Source organism: Watersipora subatra, chromosome 1 (genome assembly GCF_963576615.1).
Source record: "Watersipora subatra chromosome 1, tzWatSuba1.1, whole genome shotgun sequence".
Classification (NCBI taxonomy): Eukaryota; Metazoa; Bryozoa; class Gymnolaemata; order Cheilostomatida; family Watersiporidae; genus Watersipora; species Watersipora subatra.
Window position 1 is genome coordinate 27,420,583 of NC_088708.1, and position 20,918 is coordinate 27,441,500.

Below are 20,918 nucleotides of genomic sequence, written 5' to 3' on the forward strand. Positions count from 1 at the left end.
TGTCTTGCTATCATGATGCATAATAGTGGGTGTCTTGCTATCATGATGCATAATAGTGAGTGTCTTACTATCATGATGCATAATAGTAGGTGTCTTACTATCATGATGCATAATAGTGGGTGTCTTGCTATCATGATGCATAATAGTGAGTGTCTTACTATCATGATGCATAATAGTGGGTGTCTTGCTATCATGATGCATAATAGTGGGTGTCTTGCTATCATGATGCATAATAGTGAGTGTCTTGCTATCATGATGCATAATAGTGGGTGTCTTGCTATCATGATGCATAATAGTGAGTGTCTTACTATCATGATGCATAATAGTGGGTGTCTTGCTATCATGATGCATAATAGTGGGTGTCTTGCTATCATGATGCATAATAGTGAGTGTCTTACTATCATGATGCATAATAGTAGGTGTCTTACTATCATGATGCATAATAGTGGGTGTCTTGCTATCATGATGCATAATAGTGAGTGTCTTGCTATCATGATGCATAATAGTGGGTGTCTTGCTATCATGATGCATAATAGTGGGTGTCTTGCTATCATGATGCATAATAGTGGGTGTCTTGCTATCATGATGCATAATAGTGGGTGTCTCACTATCATGATGCATAATAGTGGGTGTCTTGCTATCATGATGCATAATAGTGGGTGTCTTGCTATCATGATGCATAATAGTGGGTGTCTTACTATCATGATGCATAATAGTGAGTGTCTTGCTATCATGATGCATAATAGTGGGTGTCATGCTATCATGATGCATAATAGTGGGTGTCTTGCTATCATGATGCATAATAGTGAGTGTCTTGCTATCATGATGCATAATAGTGGGTGTCTTGCTATCATGATGCATAATAGTGGGTGTCTTGCTATCATGATGCATAATAGTGGGTGTCTTGCTATCATGATGCATAATAGTGGGTGTCTTGTTATCATGATGCATAATAGTGGGTGTCTTGCTATCATGATGCATAATAGTGGGTGTCTTGCTATCATGATGCATAATAGTGGGTGTCTTGCTATCATGATGCATAATAGTGGGTGTCTTGCTATCATGATGCATAATAGTGGGTGTCTTGCTATCATGATGCATAATAGTGGGTGTCTTGCTATCATGATGCATAATAGTGGGTGTCTTGCTATCATGATGCATAATAGTGGGTGTCTTGCTATCATGATGCATAATAGTGAGTGTCTTGCTATCATGATGCATAATAGTGGGTGTCTTGCTATCATGATGCATAATAGTGAGTGTCTTGCTATCATGATGCATAATAGTGGGTGTCTTACTATCATGATGCATAATAGTGAGTGTCTTTCTATTGGATATAATCTCCTTAAAATTAGTGTTGCAGGATTTTACAAATATTTTATAGTAGCGAATTTTGTATTTTAATTCATGCTAAAATAGTTTTCCTATTTGCCTCTCTTGGTCTGCACTATAGGTAATAGTGTGTTCAAATGCTGCCGAGCACACATATTTATATTTAATTTCCTTTGGGCAGATATAGCAAAATCTATGCCCGCTAAGAATGGAAAACTTTGCATGTGCTGTTTTTGTAATAGTTGAAAAAGCTTAATTGAACAAAAAAATTAAAGTGAGATTATACATTGGAGACTTCTTGACTGTTACAATAGTAATATAATATAATATTGTTTGTATTGATAGCCATTGGTGCACGTAGAAATAACTCTCGTAACGATGTGTTCCACAAATCATGTGCAAAAATGCACATAGCTAATGTTGTTGATAAGATTTGTAATTGTGAAAAATATAATGTTGTCTTATGACAAAGTTTGATAAAGCGCTGTAAAAAGTGGTTGAGTGCTATTGTTTTGTCAAAAGCAGTAAGTTCTCTTAGAAAACACCATAGATAGTTGGCTACATAACCATAACAACTGTATCTATCGCTTGTCATTGATTGACCTACGCTACTGTTTGCATGCAAGCATGACTGACTCATAAATCATTTCATAATTTATATTTAAAATAAGTGTTTGTCCTGAGATGAGTTCTCACAATGCTTAGATTTGTAGCTGTCACACCACCTTTAAGTTCACATGTTAAGGAATGTCAACCTACTATATGTCGCTGCCTATCAATAATGATCGTATCTCAATATTTTAAAAGTAGGCAATGTTCCTCACATTACTATTCCATTTTCAATTTAGATTTTATCAAACTTCAAGTATTTAAAAACATGCATTAAATTAAATTAATTAAAAGCATGCAGAAACTCTCATAATGCACAGGAACTTGGAAAACAAATCAATATTTCAGTTTTCCTTTATTTACATTTATATGATCTGTTGCATAGGCAGCAGTAAAATAGGTCATCGTCTGTTGCTGGATTGAAATGCGCAGCTGCGCATTAACCTGACCAAGTAAGAGGCACCTATAAATTGATTTTTGGTGTACATGATTCTAAAACAGTTATTATTACTTAAAGTGTCAGCACTCCTCCTTTAAGGTCTTGTGCCCGACCACTAGAGGTGTTTCTTTATGGAATCAGAGTAGTGGTTGACGCTGCTGTCAGTGACTTCAGAGCAAGTCCTTAAGAGCAAGATTTATTCCTCAATTATAACGTTAAACTAGTCTTTTGAAGTATGAACTGGAAAAACTGTTCAATATGCATATCCGATTGCATCCTCTACAACATTTGGTACTAATCGCTTTTGGATAAATCGTGACCACCCAGTCTTTCATTTAAGACACAAGCGGAGGATTGGAGGATTAACAGCTATCGAACTTCTGCTTTCAATTTTCTCCGTCTTGATTGCATAAACAGGCAGGAACTAAAGGAACGACCCTGGCCTCTGACCTTCACAATGTATTCTATTCAGGGGTTGACGATATGAAATGCCACGTTTGTGGTTGTCAGTTATCGAAAAAGTACCAGCAAGTGGAATACTTGACATGTTGTTGTTAAATACTATCTTTTGACTAGTAATGAAATTACAATTCATGAAAACATGAACTCTGAATATACATAGAGCAATACATAGAATATATAAAATACTGTCTCTTTACTGTTACAAGGTAAAGCTATTACTAAATATACTATACAGTTTATAGAGTAATATATAGTACAAGATGGTTATATTTATCTGTTGGTGTCAACCACAAGTATTAATTAAGTAGTAATTAACTACTTAGAAGATGATTGCAGGCTTACAAATGCATCAGATTAAATGATTGCTGTCGTATATCTCAGCCCATGATATTTTTTGCATGTGCCCTTCAAGGATACGTGTGGAGAGCCTGAAAAAACCAGTTATCCACCAGTAAGTGATCTTGAATCAGTAAGTTTACTTGAATAGCTTTTGGAGGTTGTTTGTGTATATTTACTCCAACAAAGAAAGATAGGAGAAGAACAGCAGCAATGCATGGAACCAAGCTCTAGCGTACAAGGCAGCTGTAGTGTTTTTTATAAGTTTTAACCCATAAAAGCAGATGAAATAAAGTGAGCACTGTCGTGGCTGGACTATTATGGTGGTATTTGAAGAACCAGATAAATACACTTTATCCTAACTAAACAAATAATGTAAGTCTTATATTTAAAGTGCTCATATAATAACCAAGTGTTTGGTTATTGGACTCTTGCTAGATAAAAATTTGTACTGTAAAAATTGAATTTTTCTCCAAACAGTAGAAATTCTAGATTTTTCAAGTGAGGATACAGAAGTATTACAGATATTGACTGTTTGATCGCCAAGTTGGTGGTTGCAGTAAACAGCCATTCATTTTTTGCTCATTTGTTAACCTAATTAACTGTGTCAAACCAAAGGATCAGAGTGAATTCTTATTATTCCCACTTGATACAAGGTACATCATTTGAGGCATTTGTTACTCGAGATGACTGAAGGTTAATGAGATGCAACATTATATCTAGAGGCAATAGATCAGCAGGTTTATACTCAGATGTTCTCTACTTGTCGCTGATAAACATCCCATATGTAGTTTATGACTAAAAAGAAACTGCCAGTAATTAGTGTTATAAGCATGAGCGATTTAGATGCACACAAAAAGTCATTGTTGAACATTTACTATTTCAGATTTGCAGTTAGAAATCAGCTAACCACGTTTGATCATTCAATTATTTTCACGGAGTGTCAATTGCGTTCAAGGCCTTGATGCCATCAGTGAGATGCCACCATGGCCAACAGTATTTTGAAATAGGCCTACAGATTTTCTGATGATGTCTTTGACGGCCTAGAAATTATGTCGTTTTGCCACATCTGCTCATTGGCTACTTTGTGTGAGAAAAACATGCTTGGCAATTTAAGCCTGGTTTCCATATGACAGCGCAATGATCGCGCGCGGCCCAGTGATCAGGCGCAATGCATTTCTTGGGCCGCCAGGCAGTGTTTCCATATCGCGCGTAAGCTCCATGCTTGCATTGGACAGGGTGGATATTTTCCTTACTTTTTCGTAGGAGAGACATATTTCTTCGGAAAAACAGACCTCTGTTGCGAAATTACGATGTCATATAAAAATCAGGCTAATAAGGCTCGTTACTCTTTCATACGGGAGACCGATTTCTTCGGAACAAAGCCCTTCGCTGGAATTGTGGGATAGGTTGAAAAGGTCTAGCGGTGTATTGTGGGATACATAATCGCACGCACCCATTGCAAAGATCCATTCTGTTGGATACTTGCGATCAGCGTACGCACGTCGCGTGACCGTCGTGCGTTGACGTTTCCATATCACAACTGGCCTACGCACGACGTCGTGCGCCTTGTTGCGCGCCTTGCGCTGTCATATGAAAACCAGGCTTTACTGGGCTCAGTCATTTGCAATATAATGTTAGTATTTCTCAATGTCAGCATGAAATTCCTCCACCCTTCTCGACATACTCGACTTAATTGCAGCAATGTTTTTCATTGCAAACAATCAAAAGGTCAAACATGAAAGGACTTTAGCATGATTCTAGAAGTACTTTACTTTTCATATGAATATGCGGCTGCAATATTGACTTGGCAGTTGTGCAGAAAGCAACTCTCTAAAAATTAGGCCAATCTTCTGAAGGATAGATCTCACCGAAATGTAAAATTATAATATTTGTCTGTTGGTCTTTAGCACATCATAAAGTTGACCTTCATTAATGAGCTACATACTACTCACAATAGTGATGAATTTCAAAAAGATTATAGTATAAGCCATAGTAAAACTATGTCACCCAAACTAAGGTCCCCAAAAATGTAAGTTTTAGAGCCAAAAATATGCATGCAGTACCTGACTGCTAGCGTTGACACTCCAAACCTTCCCTTATGTCACTCCTACTCCTCCTGCACGTTTTCCCAAAAAACACCGTAGTGCCAGACTACTCTAAGAGATAAAATAACCACAAGTCACCAAGACCCAAACAGACAAGCAAAGAGTTGATCTGTAACACAGCGAAAAAACACAGCGAAGATCGCCAATCACGAGCTACTCGAACGAAGCTCTTTATCAGAATGCGGCATGGCCAATTACACACGTCCGGTGGAACATGCTCACGAACTCTTACGAGGCCCTCTTGAGCACCACACAACTATTAACTCACAAAAACAATCGAAAAAATGCCTAAAATCAGTGGTTTCATTATGCTCTTTTAGCATTTAATTTTATTGTACATAACAGCATTTTGCTATCTAAATATTCTAGTCACCATATATCTTGCTTCCTCACGCTACAACTAGCTGTTGTACCTTTCGTATCAGTTTTTTATGAACGATCTTTTGACAGGAACTAAATTTTATTGATTGTATCACAGCAATTGCATTGACCCAATTTTTATTCATCTTTGCTGGCTCAATGCTGATGATTGGCAGTATTTTTGTTAATTATAAACATAGCAACCATTTGTCATTCAAAGTTGATTCATGGTTGGTGACGGTTAGAAATTCATTATTGATGAGAACTTAAGATTGGTGAACAGGCAGTCTAAGCGGTTGGGCAAACTAGTTCCCTGGGCCGCAGACACAGCTAACTAATTCTGTAAGGACGCAGGTCAGAATAGAACTCGAAATCTAAAGCCATTTCAGCTATTTCTTGTTTCATGGATGCTCACTCCACTTGAAGCATTTTGACTCAAAACTTACTCAGCTGTTTGTGGACAAATAAAGTGAATAGTGTACTCACTAATAATAGATTATCCAATCAAATGTAAGCTTTGATTGGGCCTAGCCAAAATAAGTAGCACATGATGATAGTCATTCAGCTGGAGGTCTCAACTCTTTTCTTACTTTGGCTGTATCTTAAGTTTTGTATGTCGGAAGTCTCACACCCTTCTATAAGCCTTCGTGAGTTGGGTCTGTAAAGAACCTTCCATATATGCTGCTATAATAAAAACTTTCTATAAATATAGCAGAAACCCAATAGACTAGAGCTTGAAATTAATTACAATTTAAGCATTTTATAATAAGTAACTTGTTTTAGAGGCAAGAACTGTTCTTCAGGCTTTCAAACTGGCAGCCATTTTGAATCTCGTTGCTTAAAAGATAAGAAGTTCTATGTAAAGCTCACTCAAGTCTCACATACAACATTTATATATAAGTATGGAAATTCGTGTATTCTTATGTATGTGTTCTCTAAAGGTCTCTAACTCTGCCCTAACAGAGCTGCATACAGTTCTAAGTGCAAGTGATTCATAAGACCAGATGCAAAAAGAGGAAACCTTTTAAATATTACAAAAGAATGAATTTAAGAATAATCATCAGCTGATGTTATAAATATCTAGTACGTGTTGAGTTTGAGAGCTGAGCAAATCACTCAAGTGAAAAATATGTTTTCATCGACATTTGACCCCTCGGCGGCATGTACGTATATTCACCCCGAAGTCTCCTTTTTCCTTTATATAGGTTGATTAAGAAGTAAATAAGAAGTGCTAAGACACTAACAACCACTTGCTCAAGTGTTTGTAAACAAGATTACAACTCGACTTACAAGTTCTTGGTTCAATTACAGAATAGTCAAGCAGTAGTCATCGATGTTCCGAATGACACGGCTGACGTTGATGATGAGACGACTGATTCAGAATCCTTGGAGTTTGAGGAAACTGCCTGTAGTGCAGCAGTCGGTCACGTAACTGGAGATATGTCAGATTGGTATGCCCTTGTTATAATCATCTCTCTCTACTAGTAAACAACTGATCAATACTTTAAGATGAACATCAATGCCTCTAGTCAGCTTTTACAAGAATATCAACAATGTAACGAAATGAACTCCCATAATATTCATATAGTAGTTATATTCATATTTACCAGCTACAAAAAATAAGGACAGTGGAGGGTGAAAATTTATTTCTGACTTTCTCACTCTGTCTGCAAGCAATTTAAAAATTGAGCTTCAAATGTTTATATTGAGGAGGTAAATGTATTTTTAGCTGTTTGCTGTCTAGAATCCTCAAAATGCATCTCTATTCTGCCTGACCATCCATTGCATCCTTATTTCTCTTAAAACCACTACACCTTATAGCAGGCACCAATACCTTACCAATTTACATTATAGAACAGAGTTATGCAAAAAGAGTTTTCTTTCAATACACATAATTTACTTAACTATTTTTTGTGTCATTTGTTTCATAGTCAAATTTGCTTTGAAATGCATTGACCGGTGTAAATTGTTAATAAAGTTAACCTAAATAAGTCTTTAAATAAGTTTATAGGTAAGTCTATCTACCAATAATAAAATGAACACTCATAATTTTCTTAAATAGTTACATACAGTGTATATATATTCATATTTACTAGCTAGCAGTGAAGAGTGAAAGTTTATCTTCAACTTTATCACTCTGACTGCAAGCAATCTACAAATTGAGCTTCAGATGTTCATGTATAGAAGAGCCATCTTTATGACAGCTTTATTTAAATGCAATCAGAGTATACATATCAGAACACACAATGCTAAAGCTTCTCTCCATTATTACATGGCTGGGCACACATAGACTATATAACATAGCAACGCTACACAAGAACAAAACACAGCATCTTCATAGAGTAGACTATTGATAAGCTGAGCAAGTCTCCACATGCTAGTATATATTCACCAGTGATCACTCCATGATTTTTACTAACTTTACTATTAGATTAGCTCTGTTTCTGAGAACTCTTAAGCTACTTGTTTGTATAATTATGGAAGAGCTTATAATACAGAATGTAAACCATTATAAATATGATCCACATCTCAAATTCATCATATCATATCATCGACGACCGCCTTTCAAATGGGAACCATTTCAGCGATGGTAATTCGCAGTCGCTGATAAAGTGCTTTATTGATATCCGGTTATGCTAGTCGCTACGGGCCTAGTTTTTTATTCTAGCGCACAACAACAAAGAGGTTTCTTCGCGAAAATTTAAAAAGATAAATGAACATACTACGTCACGGAGTATTTGCTGATGCAAAGGCAGATGAGTATGTGATAGTGTGAACATGGTCATCATCGATGATCATCGAAGTATTGTGGCATCAACGCCGAATTACGCCGATATAGGGTAACTGGCCTTTAAAGACTGGCACACACTGTATCATCGCCATATATCAACAGTAATTTCACTTCTGTGTTTGTCCATAATACCATTGCTCACACTATCAAAAACTCAATTTGCGTTTACATAACCGAATAGTCAGCCACATAGTGCTCTCATTGCACAATGCAGTCCTCAAGATGCTAGTCTCGCAGCAACTTTCATGAAAATAAATATAGGTCACACAATCTGTGACGGGCAAATCACCATTGCACAGACTGTCGTGGATGCACTGCTAAATATAGAGAAAGTTTGACAGCTGCAATTTTTCCAAAATGTCTGTGTGTCCAAGTGATGCCATTGATACCGCGTTCTCATGATCTATGGATAATTACTGAGAGGACAACCCCAACATCCTGCAATATAGTGTGTACCAGGCTAGTATAATACTAGTATATCCTGCTAGTACAAAACATGTTCAACCTCCATATAGCTCCAAGGGATTGATACTTGTATGACAAGATATCACTGTACACAGGGGACTTGTCACTAATTCTCAGCTCACATTCACTGTGTATTCATTCTTATAAATGAGGTCCTTCCAAGTGTGTCTTGACATTTTCACAGCAATCTTCATCGCAGAATAATTAAGCTTACAAATTTTATTTAAGAAGTTGAAAATCCAGCAACAAGAACTATTCTAAGGTGATAACATGGGCACAAGTATAAACCTGAATTTGAGTAGAGCAGCAGCTGCCTAAACAAATTTAGGCAGCTGTTTCTATTGGGAGGGAAATAGGGTTTTATGGTTATACCAGTGACCTATGATACTTTTTTATGACCTGATAAATATTTTTATTTCATGACACAAAATATAAAAAAACATGCGAAGGCTGAACAACAACCATTATTAACTGCTGATCAATTGACAGAAACAAATATTTTACTTTAGTAAATAACTACAGTATACTTTGATATCTAAGTTCACTTTTATATTAATTAACTTATTTGATGAGACAGAAGTTAGTTTCTTTGTTTCTTTGGTCGCTGTGGAGCCCTACTGACATACATGTACTTTTAGTGAGTGCTTTATTTTACCAATAACAGCAATAGAACAAGCAATAAAACAAGAAAGTTAATTTAATTAAACACTAAACAAATACCAATTATTATTAATATGAAAAATGTTATTTTGTAAAAAGAACAATAAATGTCATCTTAGACAAAAACATGATAAATTATATTACTGAGAGTAACGACAATTCCATCTCAACCCAATTTTGAGCTCAACTGCTAACTAGTTATAATAATTCCAACAATATATGCAAATAAAAAGTATATCCCCTAACATCAATTCTTATGTACAATGTGAAAGCATGTGAAAGAAGGGAAGACAACTCTGAGACATGCTAAAATTGCTTTTACTGCTGCATGCCATGTTTGGTTTCACAATCTCACAAATGTTGATACAAACTGGGGTACTAAAGTGTATAACTGCTGGTATTACAGGTATAAGATGAACTCTACCGTAGTGAAATACGGTATAGGACTCGGCCTTCTTGTGCTCTGGACTGCATACTTTATATGGACTATGATATACAACTTTCGCCGCGGTTTTGACCCAACCAATGAACCAGCCATTCGCCTGATTTCTATAAACGTAATTGCTGTCTTCTGCGTCACTTATTGGGCTATTAAGAAGTTCTACGGGAGGCAGATATGGAAACTATTTTTGAAGCCATGTACCCAAGCAATATCAGCTTTTGTCGACAAATACTGGCACATTTTGAAATGGTGAGTCATATGCCTTCTTTATGTTTGACATACTATGTAGATTTAGAGCCAAACATATTCTAGATGCGAAGAATTGATGTTATGTTTAACTCTGGTTGAGATTCACTAGCGATTTTTGAAGATGTACATGATTAGAGATGACAACCAGTGACTCCATTTTCAATTTTTTCAACTGTTACTTTCTGGGTGTCTGACTGACAGTCTCTTTTCGTAATTTTATATACCTTGAAATCCTAGTAACAGGTCAGCAGAGTACACAGAAGTTTGAGCTGTTTATGTTAAAATAACTGCTGCAAGTAAGTAGAAAGAACGCTGATAGGATTTCAATGGACTATTTGAGACAGTAACCAATCGGTCACCTGTTCAGAGACACTACAATATTTTCATACACTTTTACATATCGATCAGTTGAGCTTATACCCAGCCACTATCCGTAACCAAGTTAGGTCAATCTTCCACGTGATCGATCTTACTAACACATAAAGTTACAATATTTGTCATACATTCTGTAATCCTATACGGTAAGATTGACCATTAATAACCGGTTTCATGATGTCTCATTCTCTGCATCAGCGATCACTAAAGCAATAATTGGTGGTCATGCCGACTCTGTGTCAAGGACGCCGATAGTATGGATTACAGAAGTCATAAATTATGCCTTATCATTTTACTCTTTTGTTTCGTAGTTTTATCTTTCACAAAAAAACACTTTTGATCCTTCAAATTTCTAATCAACCCATTTAGACCTTTGCTAGACTTGACTACTATTTGTTGACAATCATTAGATCGACATTTTAGAATAAGCTTTCACCAGTAAGAAAAATTTTGTAAACAGGATCTTTAAAGTTTTGTGATAATATTTGTGTTGATGTGATTTTTTTTTATTTTTGCTAGCGCAATGCCAGTCCATAGCTTTATTTTTTCTAACTATTTGCGAAAAAAATGTGTCATCGCAATGGTTCAGTAGGTGGTTGTAAGTGGGGTGCAAGAGATAGGATGCCTAAAAGAGGTATAGCATGAAAAATTGAAAAAACTTATGTTATAACTTTTTCACATTTTGGTAGACTTGTCTCCCATGATATAAGGTGCATTTAAAGAAGATGACTAAGCATTTTTATTGTTGCCTATGTAATGCATAGTTCATATAAGCATAAACTTTCTGTTTTCATAAGATGTAGCTAAAAATAGGGTCTTTTCGTTTTTGGTCATATCAAAACAAGTCTGATAAAAACAAAACACTTTTTTCAAGTGATATTAAACTTTGCCAAAATTCAAGCTACTGCGATAGTGATGTAATATTGCTTGTATTCTTAAATACTAAAAAGCAGCACGCACTAAACTATAAATTCCTTAGCAATGCGTAACTGAGGGAGCAGGGAGAAAAAGTCTTCAATTTGTATAGCGTCTGTTTCATTGAAGGGCATTTTGGAAGCTTGCGAAAATATGCTCACTTTTTCACCTCAATTATTAATTTATTCACTAGTACAATCTGTTTATAAGTTTTTTTTCTAAAATGTCAAAAGATTGCTTAGAAGAGGTTCCATCAATCAGTCTGTTTGTGTAAAGACCACATGGTTTTTGAAGGAAGATCACATGTTTTTGTGTCAAGACCATTTGTTTTTTGTATTAAGACCACATGTTTTTTGTGTAGAAAGATCACATGTTTTTGTGTGAAGACCACATGTTTTTGTGTCAAGACCACTTGTTTTTGTGTTAAGACCACATGTTTTTTGGGGGAAGATCACATGTTTTTGTGTGAAAACCACATGTTTTTTGGGGGAAGATCACATGTTTTTGTGTGAAAACCACATGTTTTTTGGGGAAAGATCACATGTTTTTTAGGGGAAGATCGCATGTTTTTGTGCGAAGACCACATGTTTTTGCATCTTCGAGACAAAAGTTGTTTATAGCAGCAGTTGGTGTGTAATGATGTACTGAATAAGCTTTCTCTTTTCGTGCAGAAAGTTGGAGGTACAATCTTACTAAGGGATTAAGATCACAAAATCGGGCCACTAGTATTCCAAAAAAAAAACTGCTGTTTCTTTATCAAAAAAATATTGCTATTGTGGGTTTTGCAAAAAACACCTAATCTATTGTGATTATAATCTGCTCTATGGTTGCTAGGCTGACTAAAGAGAGATCTATGTTTTCATGCAAATCAACATGTAATGAAAGCAAATCAAATTGAAAAAATAAACTTGCTAAAACTTTTACAGAAGAATATAATTGAAGAAAAAACATGCTGTCATACTTCAAGTGTACACTTTACTGTATCTGTCCTACTTCAAGTGTACACTTTACTGTATCTGTCATACTTCAAGTGTACACTTTACTGTATCTGTCATACTTCAAGTGTACACTTTACTGTATCTGTCATACTTCAAGTGTACACTTTACTGTATCTGTCATACTTCAAGTGTACACTTTACTGTATCTGTCATACTTCAAGCGTACACTTTACTGTATCTGTCCTACTTCAAGTGTACACTTTACTGTATCTGTCATACTTCAAGTGTACACTTTACTGTATCTGTCATACTTCAAGTGTACACTTTACTGTATCTGTCATACTTCAAGTGTACACTTTACTGTATCTGTCATACTTCAAGTGTACACTTTACTGTATCTGTCATACTTCAAGTGTACACTTTACTGTATCTGTCATACTTCAAGTGTACACTTTACTGTATCTGTCATACTTCAAGCGTACACTTTACTGTATCTGTCCTACTTCAAGTGTACACTTTACTGTATCTGTCATACTTCAAGTGTACACTTTACTGTATCTGTCATACTTCAAGTGTACACTTTACTGTATCTGTCATACTTCAAGTGTACACTTTACTGTATCTGTCATACTTCAAGTGTACACTTTACTGTATCTGTCATACTTCAAGTGTACACTTTACTGTATCTGTCATACTTCAAGTGTACACTTTACTGTATCTGTCATACTTCAAGCGTACACTTTACTGTATTTACATTTTGATGGCCGGTATAAACACAAAATGTTTTCAAAGAAAATCAACAAATTTTGAATCATTTTTACTAAACTATTTGATTTTTTGAGTCCAAACTTTATAGCACTTTTTATGTCTCTTTTAAATTTGTTTTTTAAAGTCTGTTTTAAAGAAATGACTGTTACCTTAAACTCTCTAACAGTTTTTTGATTTGGTATCATAGATTAGCAGCCCTAAACATTCACTTAGGTAATATCATCACTTTGTTGTCAAAACTATTTTTGTCGTACTAAATACATAGTATATCACAGCGCTCAACTAACCAAACATAACCAGATTAAAAAGTTATGTACATTACTTTGCGCTAATGCACACTGCACTAGACTGAGAAAAAATATAGATGTACATTTTCATGTAGACTTTCCGTATAGACTTTCAGACTAGATAGATAGATAGATAGATAGATAGATAGATAGATAGATAGATAGATATATAGATAGATATATTGATAGATAGATACATAGGTAGATACATAGGTAGATACATGTATATAGATAGATAGATAGATATATAGATGGATAGATAGGTAGATAGATGGATAAATAGAGAGATAGATAGATAGACTTTCAGATGAAACCTTTAGTGTGATATACAATTGTTCTCTGCACTGGGTGCATGAGATATTAGAGAACAGTTATTCAGACAATAGAAAAATATTTGAATAGAGATGAGCATAACTGCATGAGTGAACCCTGGAAAGTGTGGAATGCTATGCTGAGAGGTGAGAATTATGTAATGTGTTTTGTTCTCACAAAGTTGAATCTCTGGCTCCATAAACAATGAAGCACAAGATGTGCTTCATTCGTTCTTTTGTGACCGTCAGAGCTCATGGATTACGGGTTCAGGTGTCATTAGTGCAGTTTTTGGTGAACAATGGAAAACATCAAATATTAAGCTATGTTGACTGTTAAATTCATTTCATAGTAGCAATCAGCTGCTGGCAATAAGACACGCAAATGAATCATTATAAACATTTAGGTATAGATGGTACAGTAAGGTATAGATGGTACAGTAAGGTGTAGATGGTACAGTAAGGTATAGATGGTACAGTAAGGTATAGATGGTACAGTAAGGTATAGATGGTACAGTCATCAGGTATAGATGGTACAGTCAGGTGTAGATGGTACAGTCATCAGGTATACATGGTACAGTCAGGTGTAGATGGTACAGTCAGGTGAAGGTGTGATTGGATATAATAGTTCGCCATAATTTGATATTCATGTCCATTTAATTAGAAGTGCACTAAAAATATTGAGTGAAATGATTGGGTATATTCTCTGGCAATGTTGCTGAATTGAAATTGCACTGATGATGTATTGACGATGCATTGATGATGCATTGATGATGTATTGGATGTATTGATGATGTATTGATAATGTATTGACACTGCGCTGCATTGATGCTGCTATTTATGCAAGTGGTAATGCTGGGCGTTGTCATGATTGGCTGATCACTGAAGAAACAAAACAAAGTAGTTTGATCTGTAATAAAAACTCGGTTGCTTTTAAACAATATTGTTTTGAAAAAATGAATCATTTTCAAGCCGTTATTATGAATAAAAAATACTTTTCTGAATAAAATTCTTAACAATTAAGGCCAGAAATATATACAAGTTATATTACCAGGATCGTAATAAAAGTTTGTTATTAAATTTTAAGAACACAAGATTTTGCTGATGTCTTAAGATGTTAAGGTTAAGGTTTTGACAATTTTGTAAGCTGCCTATTACATATCTAACCAGATTTTGTTAACGGCAACTGAGCTATTTTAATACTGCTATTTGCGAGGCTATAAATTCTGTCATATGAAATATATGCTGGAGCAATCCATATCATGCAGCAGCCACTCTATGTACATACAAAGCGTGAAATTAAGATTTGTTTTCCTTTTTGATTTAGTTATCACAACAAAAGAGCAGACAACTACTATGTGATACCCTATCATTGCTTGTAAAGTCTACATAAACCATACTCTGATCTATTATTCTAATAATATTCTGGCTGAGTGCTCACTTGACTGGCCACATACTCTGGTCTATTATTCTAATAATATTCTGGTCGAGTGCTCACTCAACTGGCCACATACTCTGGTCTATTATTCTAATAATATTCTGGTCGAGTGCTCACTCAACTAGTCACATACTCTGATCTATTATTCTAATAATATTCTGGTCGAGTGCTCACTCAACTGGCCACATACTCTGGTCTATTATTCTAATAATATTCTGGTAGAGTGCTCACTCAACTGGTCACATACCCTGGTTTATTATTCTAATAATATTCTGGCTGAGTGCTCACTCAACTGGCCACATACTCTGGTCTATTATTCTAATAATATTCTGGTCGGGTGCTCACTCAACTGGCCACATACTCTGATCTATTATTCTAATAATATTCTGGTCGAGTGCTCACTCAACTGGTTACATACTCTGATCTATTATTCTAATAATATTCTGGTCGAGTGCTCACTCAACTGGCCACATTCTCTGATCTATTATTCTAATAATATTCTGGTCGAGTGCTCACTCAACTGGTCACATACTCTGATCTATTATTCTAATAATATTCTGGTCGAGTGCTCACTCAACTGGCCACATACTCTGATCTATTATTCTAATAATATTCTGGTCGAGTGCTCACTCAACTGGTCACATACCCTGGTTTATTATTCTAATAATATTCTGGCTGAGTGCTCACTCAACTGGCCACATACTCTGGTCTATTATTCTAATAATATTCTGGTCGGGTGCTCACTCAACTGGCCACATACTCTGATCTATTATTCTAATAATATTCTGGTTGAGTGCTCACTCAACTGGTCACATACTCTGATCTATTATTCTAATGATATTATGGTTGAGTGCTCACTGAACTGGCCACATCCTGTGGTCTATTATTCTAATAATATTCTGGTCGAGTGCTCACTCAACTGGCCACATACTGTGGTCTATTATTCTAATAATATTCTGGTCGAGTGCTCACTCAACTGGCCACATACTCTGATCTATTATTCTAATAATATTCTGGTTGAGTGCTCACTCAACTGGTCACATACTCTGATCTATTATTCTAATGATATTATGGTTGAGTGCTCACTGAACTGGCCACATACTGTGGTCTATTATTCTAATAATATTCTGGTCGAGTGCTCACTCAACTGGCCACATACTGTGGTCTATTATTCTAATAATATTCTGGTCGAGTGCTCACTCAACTGGCCACATACTCTGATCTATTATTCTAATAATATTTGGGTTGAGTGCTCACTCAACTGGCCGCATACTCTGCTAATCTCTCCCTCTTTGTCTATTACATTATCAGTATCATTGCATTGGTAACCAGAGCACATTCACTGCAACTCTTGTATCCAGAAATGACACAGTATTCCAAATTTCCGTCCTTCAGTAGCCAAAGCCAGCTCAGCACACATAGTCTATAACATATTAAATACGACAATAATGTAATATTTATAACGATGCTGGTGTTACAGAATGACAGGCATGACAACAATTGAGAACTCTATCCTACAGTTCATAATATAGACTCTGAAATTCTGGCAGTTCCCAATTGATGTATGGTAAAACCTCACTTTTTACGGTTAATCGGAACCGACGGATTCAAAAGATATGTGAAAATCCACAAAATAGAAACCAGTTTTTTAAAGTCACTTCTTCATTAGCCGTGGGTGTTGAAAAGCGTGACGAGGGGTGTCACAAGCACGTCACCACTTTTCACATCACAAAACAACAGAAAAATAGCAAACCGCAATGGCTACTAGGACAATAATGCTTGCAGACAGATCTCACTGGGCCAGAGTACGAAAGAAATTATATACTATTTTACTATATTTATTTTGCATATTTGATATATTTACTTTTTGTTTTTATTTTTCTAATTTATTATTTATTCAATGGGTACTTTTCCCATTTATTAAAATTAAAATTGGTCTTGTCTCCCTACAGCTATTTTAGCATGCGCTTTTCATTTGTGCAGAGGTCACCATTACTGAATTACAGATCTATGTATCTTCATCTAATGCTGTGGTGCTAAAACACTCACTCGCTTGATTGATGGACAATATGAAGAAATGAGACAAATAGGGCTCAATATGTGAATTATCTGCAATGTTTTACCATCATACGAATGTTACCTTGTCAGTGCGGTCTATGGTGAGGTGCTATGCTAGGACATTTAAGCTCTACTTTGATCTATTAAATGAGAACGTATAACAATATTTTAGTAATAATAAACATGAACTGTAAATATGTCCAAAGTATTATAGCAACTACATCAGCATAGCCTTAGCTCACACATACACTGATGCTTCATACTGATGTGGGCACCCATGAAGCCAGACGTACTTCAGATCGGTTTGGCACTAAGTCCAGTATGTTGGTGTTTTCTCCACTCACCTTTACTTGCTTGTTAGTGGCAGAGTGTGTTTAGAGAAGTGACCAGAGACAATAAGTATCTCATTACATCAATTCTTCTCATGGCTAATAAAAATAGATAATTATTTATTTTAAGTAATAGAGCAGCACCAAGCCTAAGAGGTGTAACTTTCTGTTAGATTATTCTCAGTTAGCATGAGTAGAATTTAAACTAGAATACACAAATAAAGTATCACAGAGAATACATTGGAATGCATCTAGCAACTAAAACACTAACCTTAGAGTAACCACTCTATGGACGGTGGTCAACTAATATTTGTCATGAATATTGTCTACCAATGTTGGGCTCAGCCAAACTGCCTTTTTTTCTTTTTAGGGTGTTTACTGCTGTCTTGGTGCTCAGCTTGGCAGCAATATTAATCTTTGATGTCGCTCTCAAAGCTCCGTCTAATATGATTTCTCTTCTTGGTTTGGCAGTCTACATCATCCTCTGCTACGTGTTTTCTGCTCACCCATCCAAGGTAATTTGTTTGCTCAGTGAAATATATTTTAGTTGAACATGACACATGCATCACCAGCCACTAGCTTTGCTTGTAAAGATCTTAAAAAATAAATATTAATTTGTTTTATTTATAGTTTGTTATAAGAAAAACTTTGGACCGTTTCTTGAATTGTTTAAAAAAAATTTTATTTTTAAATAATTTTTTTTGTATAATATACAAAAAAATTATTTAAAAATAAAATTACTACTACCATATTATAGTAGAAGACATCATATTCCGTCGTGACACTAATAATTAGTTTTTATGATAAAACTTGCTGATAAATGTTTCTATTGAATGAGTAAATAAATGTATATTTTTTCACCTCAGTTCAAATCTATGAAATCAGCACAATTGTTTGTTTACGCACTGTCCAGAATGTATTCACATACCAATTCTAGAGTGAAAGTTTAATTTTTTTAGTCCTGCAAACTTTTAAAACACCTGCTGACCCACTTATAACATTCACTATTCATACATCAGTAGGAGCTTGTCACGAATCGAATCGTAGCACTATGATAAGAGATCTTTGAGTAGAAACTTGCGGTCAGTAAACAAGGTGCTATTCGCAGGTGCGCTGGAGGCCAGTCATACTAGGATTGGTTCTGCAGTTTATATTCGCTTACCTCATCTTGAGGACTTGCGTTGGATATCTGACATTCAAGTGGTTGGGAGACCGCGTGCAAGAGTTTCTGGAGCACACTGACGCAGGTTCCAAGTTTGTGTTTGGAGACTCATATGAGAACCACTTCTTCGCCTTCAAGGTTTCTTTGATGAAAAATAAAATTAATATCTAGCTAAATATGAAGTATCAGGCATTTGCTGTGTGAGAGCCAGAATACGTAAGGATTATAGTTTATTGGCTAAGCATGTAACTTAGATGATGCTGACAAATACTGTTGTCAGCATAGAGATTAGACTACCTGAGCAATTTGTAAGTTTTGTAATTATTTTAAAACACTGAAAGATAAATATCACTATGACTTCATTAATGTTCAGTAATCTTATGCTATGAAATTAAGGTTTAATATTATTACTATTACTAGCACTCTTGCCAGTCCCATACACTGAGAGATTGTCATGAGTGATCAGTATATGGAGAATTATCTCATGAAGTTGTAAGGTGCACAAGTGGTGTAGAAGTAGAATGCTTGTCTTTGAATTTGACTTCCTGGGTTTGAATCTCTTGCAAGGCAATCCTTTTTCCTAACGCTTTTAGCGTGGTTTTGGATAGATGGACAAACAGACAATGCATTAATTATAGTAAAGATTATTATTAGTGTTATAGTTATTATTATTGTTATTTGTACATATGAATCAGTGTTGAGCTACTTTTTAGTGCTTTAGCTAACAGTGTATTCTTCTACCATTGACCTAGCTCTGCCAGATTTAGTTAGATCAGTCTTTTTGTATTATTATTTGTATCTTGTTTTTCTCAGCTGTTTATCTGGTTTAATACCGGTATTCAGAAAGATCCTCTCACCTCAGATATTAAGCACTTTTTGAAGTGCATATTTGAAGCGCAATCATAGCAGAGCAACTTCCTCACCCCCTCCATTAGACTTACCACTGCTCCCGCTGTTCTAAACACAACATCCTATTCACTGTCATCTTGCAGTGTTTCTAGATTTCTAACCAGGTCCTAGTACTTCTGTCTTTTCCTGCTCCTCCTGTCTCCTGTCACCAAGCAGTACAATATCCAACACATGACCCAGATCTTTGTGTTTGATCTCTTACATCATGTGAATTCTTACAGTGTGTTTGTTTTCTTGTTCTCTGCCACTTTCTCTGCTACATGATCATACCAGGTTTTTTCCTGCGGTAGCTTATACTTCCTACATATGCACCATTGTATGGCATATTATTATTATTGTTATTATTATTATCAAATAGAATGAATGGTATCAGGTTTTAGCTAAAAACTAGTAAAGTTTGTATAGCTTTTACCATTGATGTACCTCCTTCAACAAACATGACATTCCTAATATAAATAGCTTCCTGTCTTGTCATAGCCATTTTGTGCATCCAATCGCAGCCAAATAAAGACAGGTGCCTGTTCGAAATAGTTTCTTATGTCCTAATTACTATAGAGATAAACTTGGATTAATATCACACCGCCATCCATTTCCAAATTTTAGTAATTAATTCTTTAATCCTTATTTGGAATTGCATGTGCGTCTTTTGGGTTTGTTGCTGTTAATATATCATTTCAGAGTTTAAGTTGATTTGATAATCAGTTACAGTAATGGACAGCAATCGTCTTTTAAAGTTGACTGTTTAGTAACAGCTTACAACTGTTGTAATCCATATACAGTCATACCTCGACATACGAGTTTAATGTGCTCTGGGACTGAGCTCGTATGTCAATTTATTCGTGTTTAAAGGCACTATTTTCTATATAAAATAACTAAATACAAATATATCCGTTACCATACTATGAAAACAAACATATAAAACAGAACATTACGGTGGAAAAAACGTGTTTTGACTATAATAATTGCAGTTTAGTACCTAAGCTAACAAAGTAGCAAATACCTATTTCATTGTTAAAATCTGCAATAAAGTGTGAAATTATTATGTACACTACTAGAAGTTTTTACCTTCGAGACAGCCGTAGTGGTTAACGGTGGTATGAGAGACGTAACAGCAACGCGTTCGGTACACTAAACTTTTGTGCAGTTACGTAACAGTAACTTTGTATTTAATTTAAATG

The 20,918-nt window shown here is 35.4% G+C and overlaps 1 protein-coding gene across 2 annotated transcripts in view; it reads left to right on the forward strand.

Annotated features, from left to right (window-relative positions):
- Positions 1-20,918, forward strand: part of LOC137385704 (solute carrier family 28 member 3-like) — a 38,567-nt gene that overhangs the window by 8,163 nt on the left and 9,486 nt on the right. For both annotated transcript variants that reach the window (XM_068072235.1, XM_068072234.1), the window contains exons 2-5: positions 6,958-7,097; positions 9,969-10,253; positions 18,040-18,184; positions 18,778-18,969. In XM_068072235.1, coding sequence (XP_067928336.1) covers positions 6,958-7,097; positions 9,969-10,253; positions 18,040-18,184; positions 18,778-18,969 — 762 coding nt within the window. The remainder of the gene's footprint in view (positions 1-6,957; positions 7,098-9,968; positions 10,254-18,039; positions 18,185-18,777; positions 18,970-20,918) is intronic.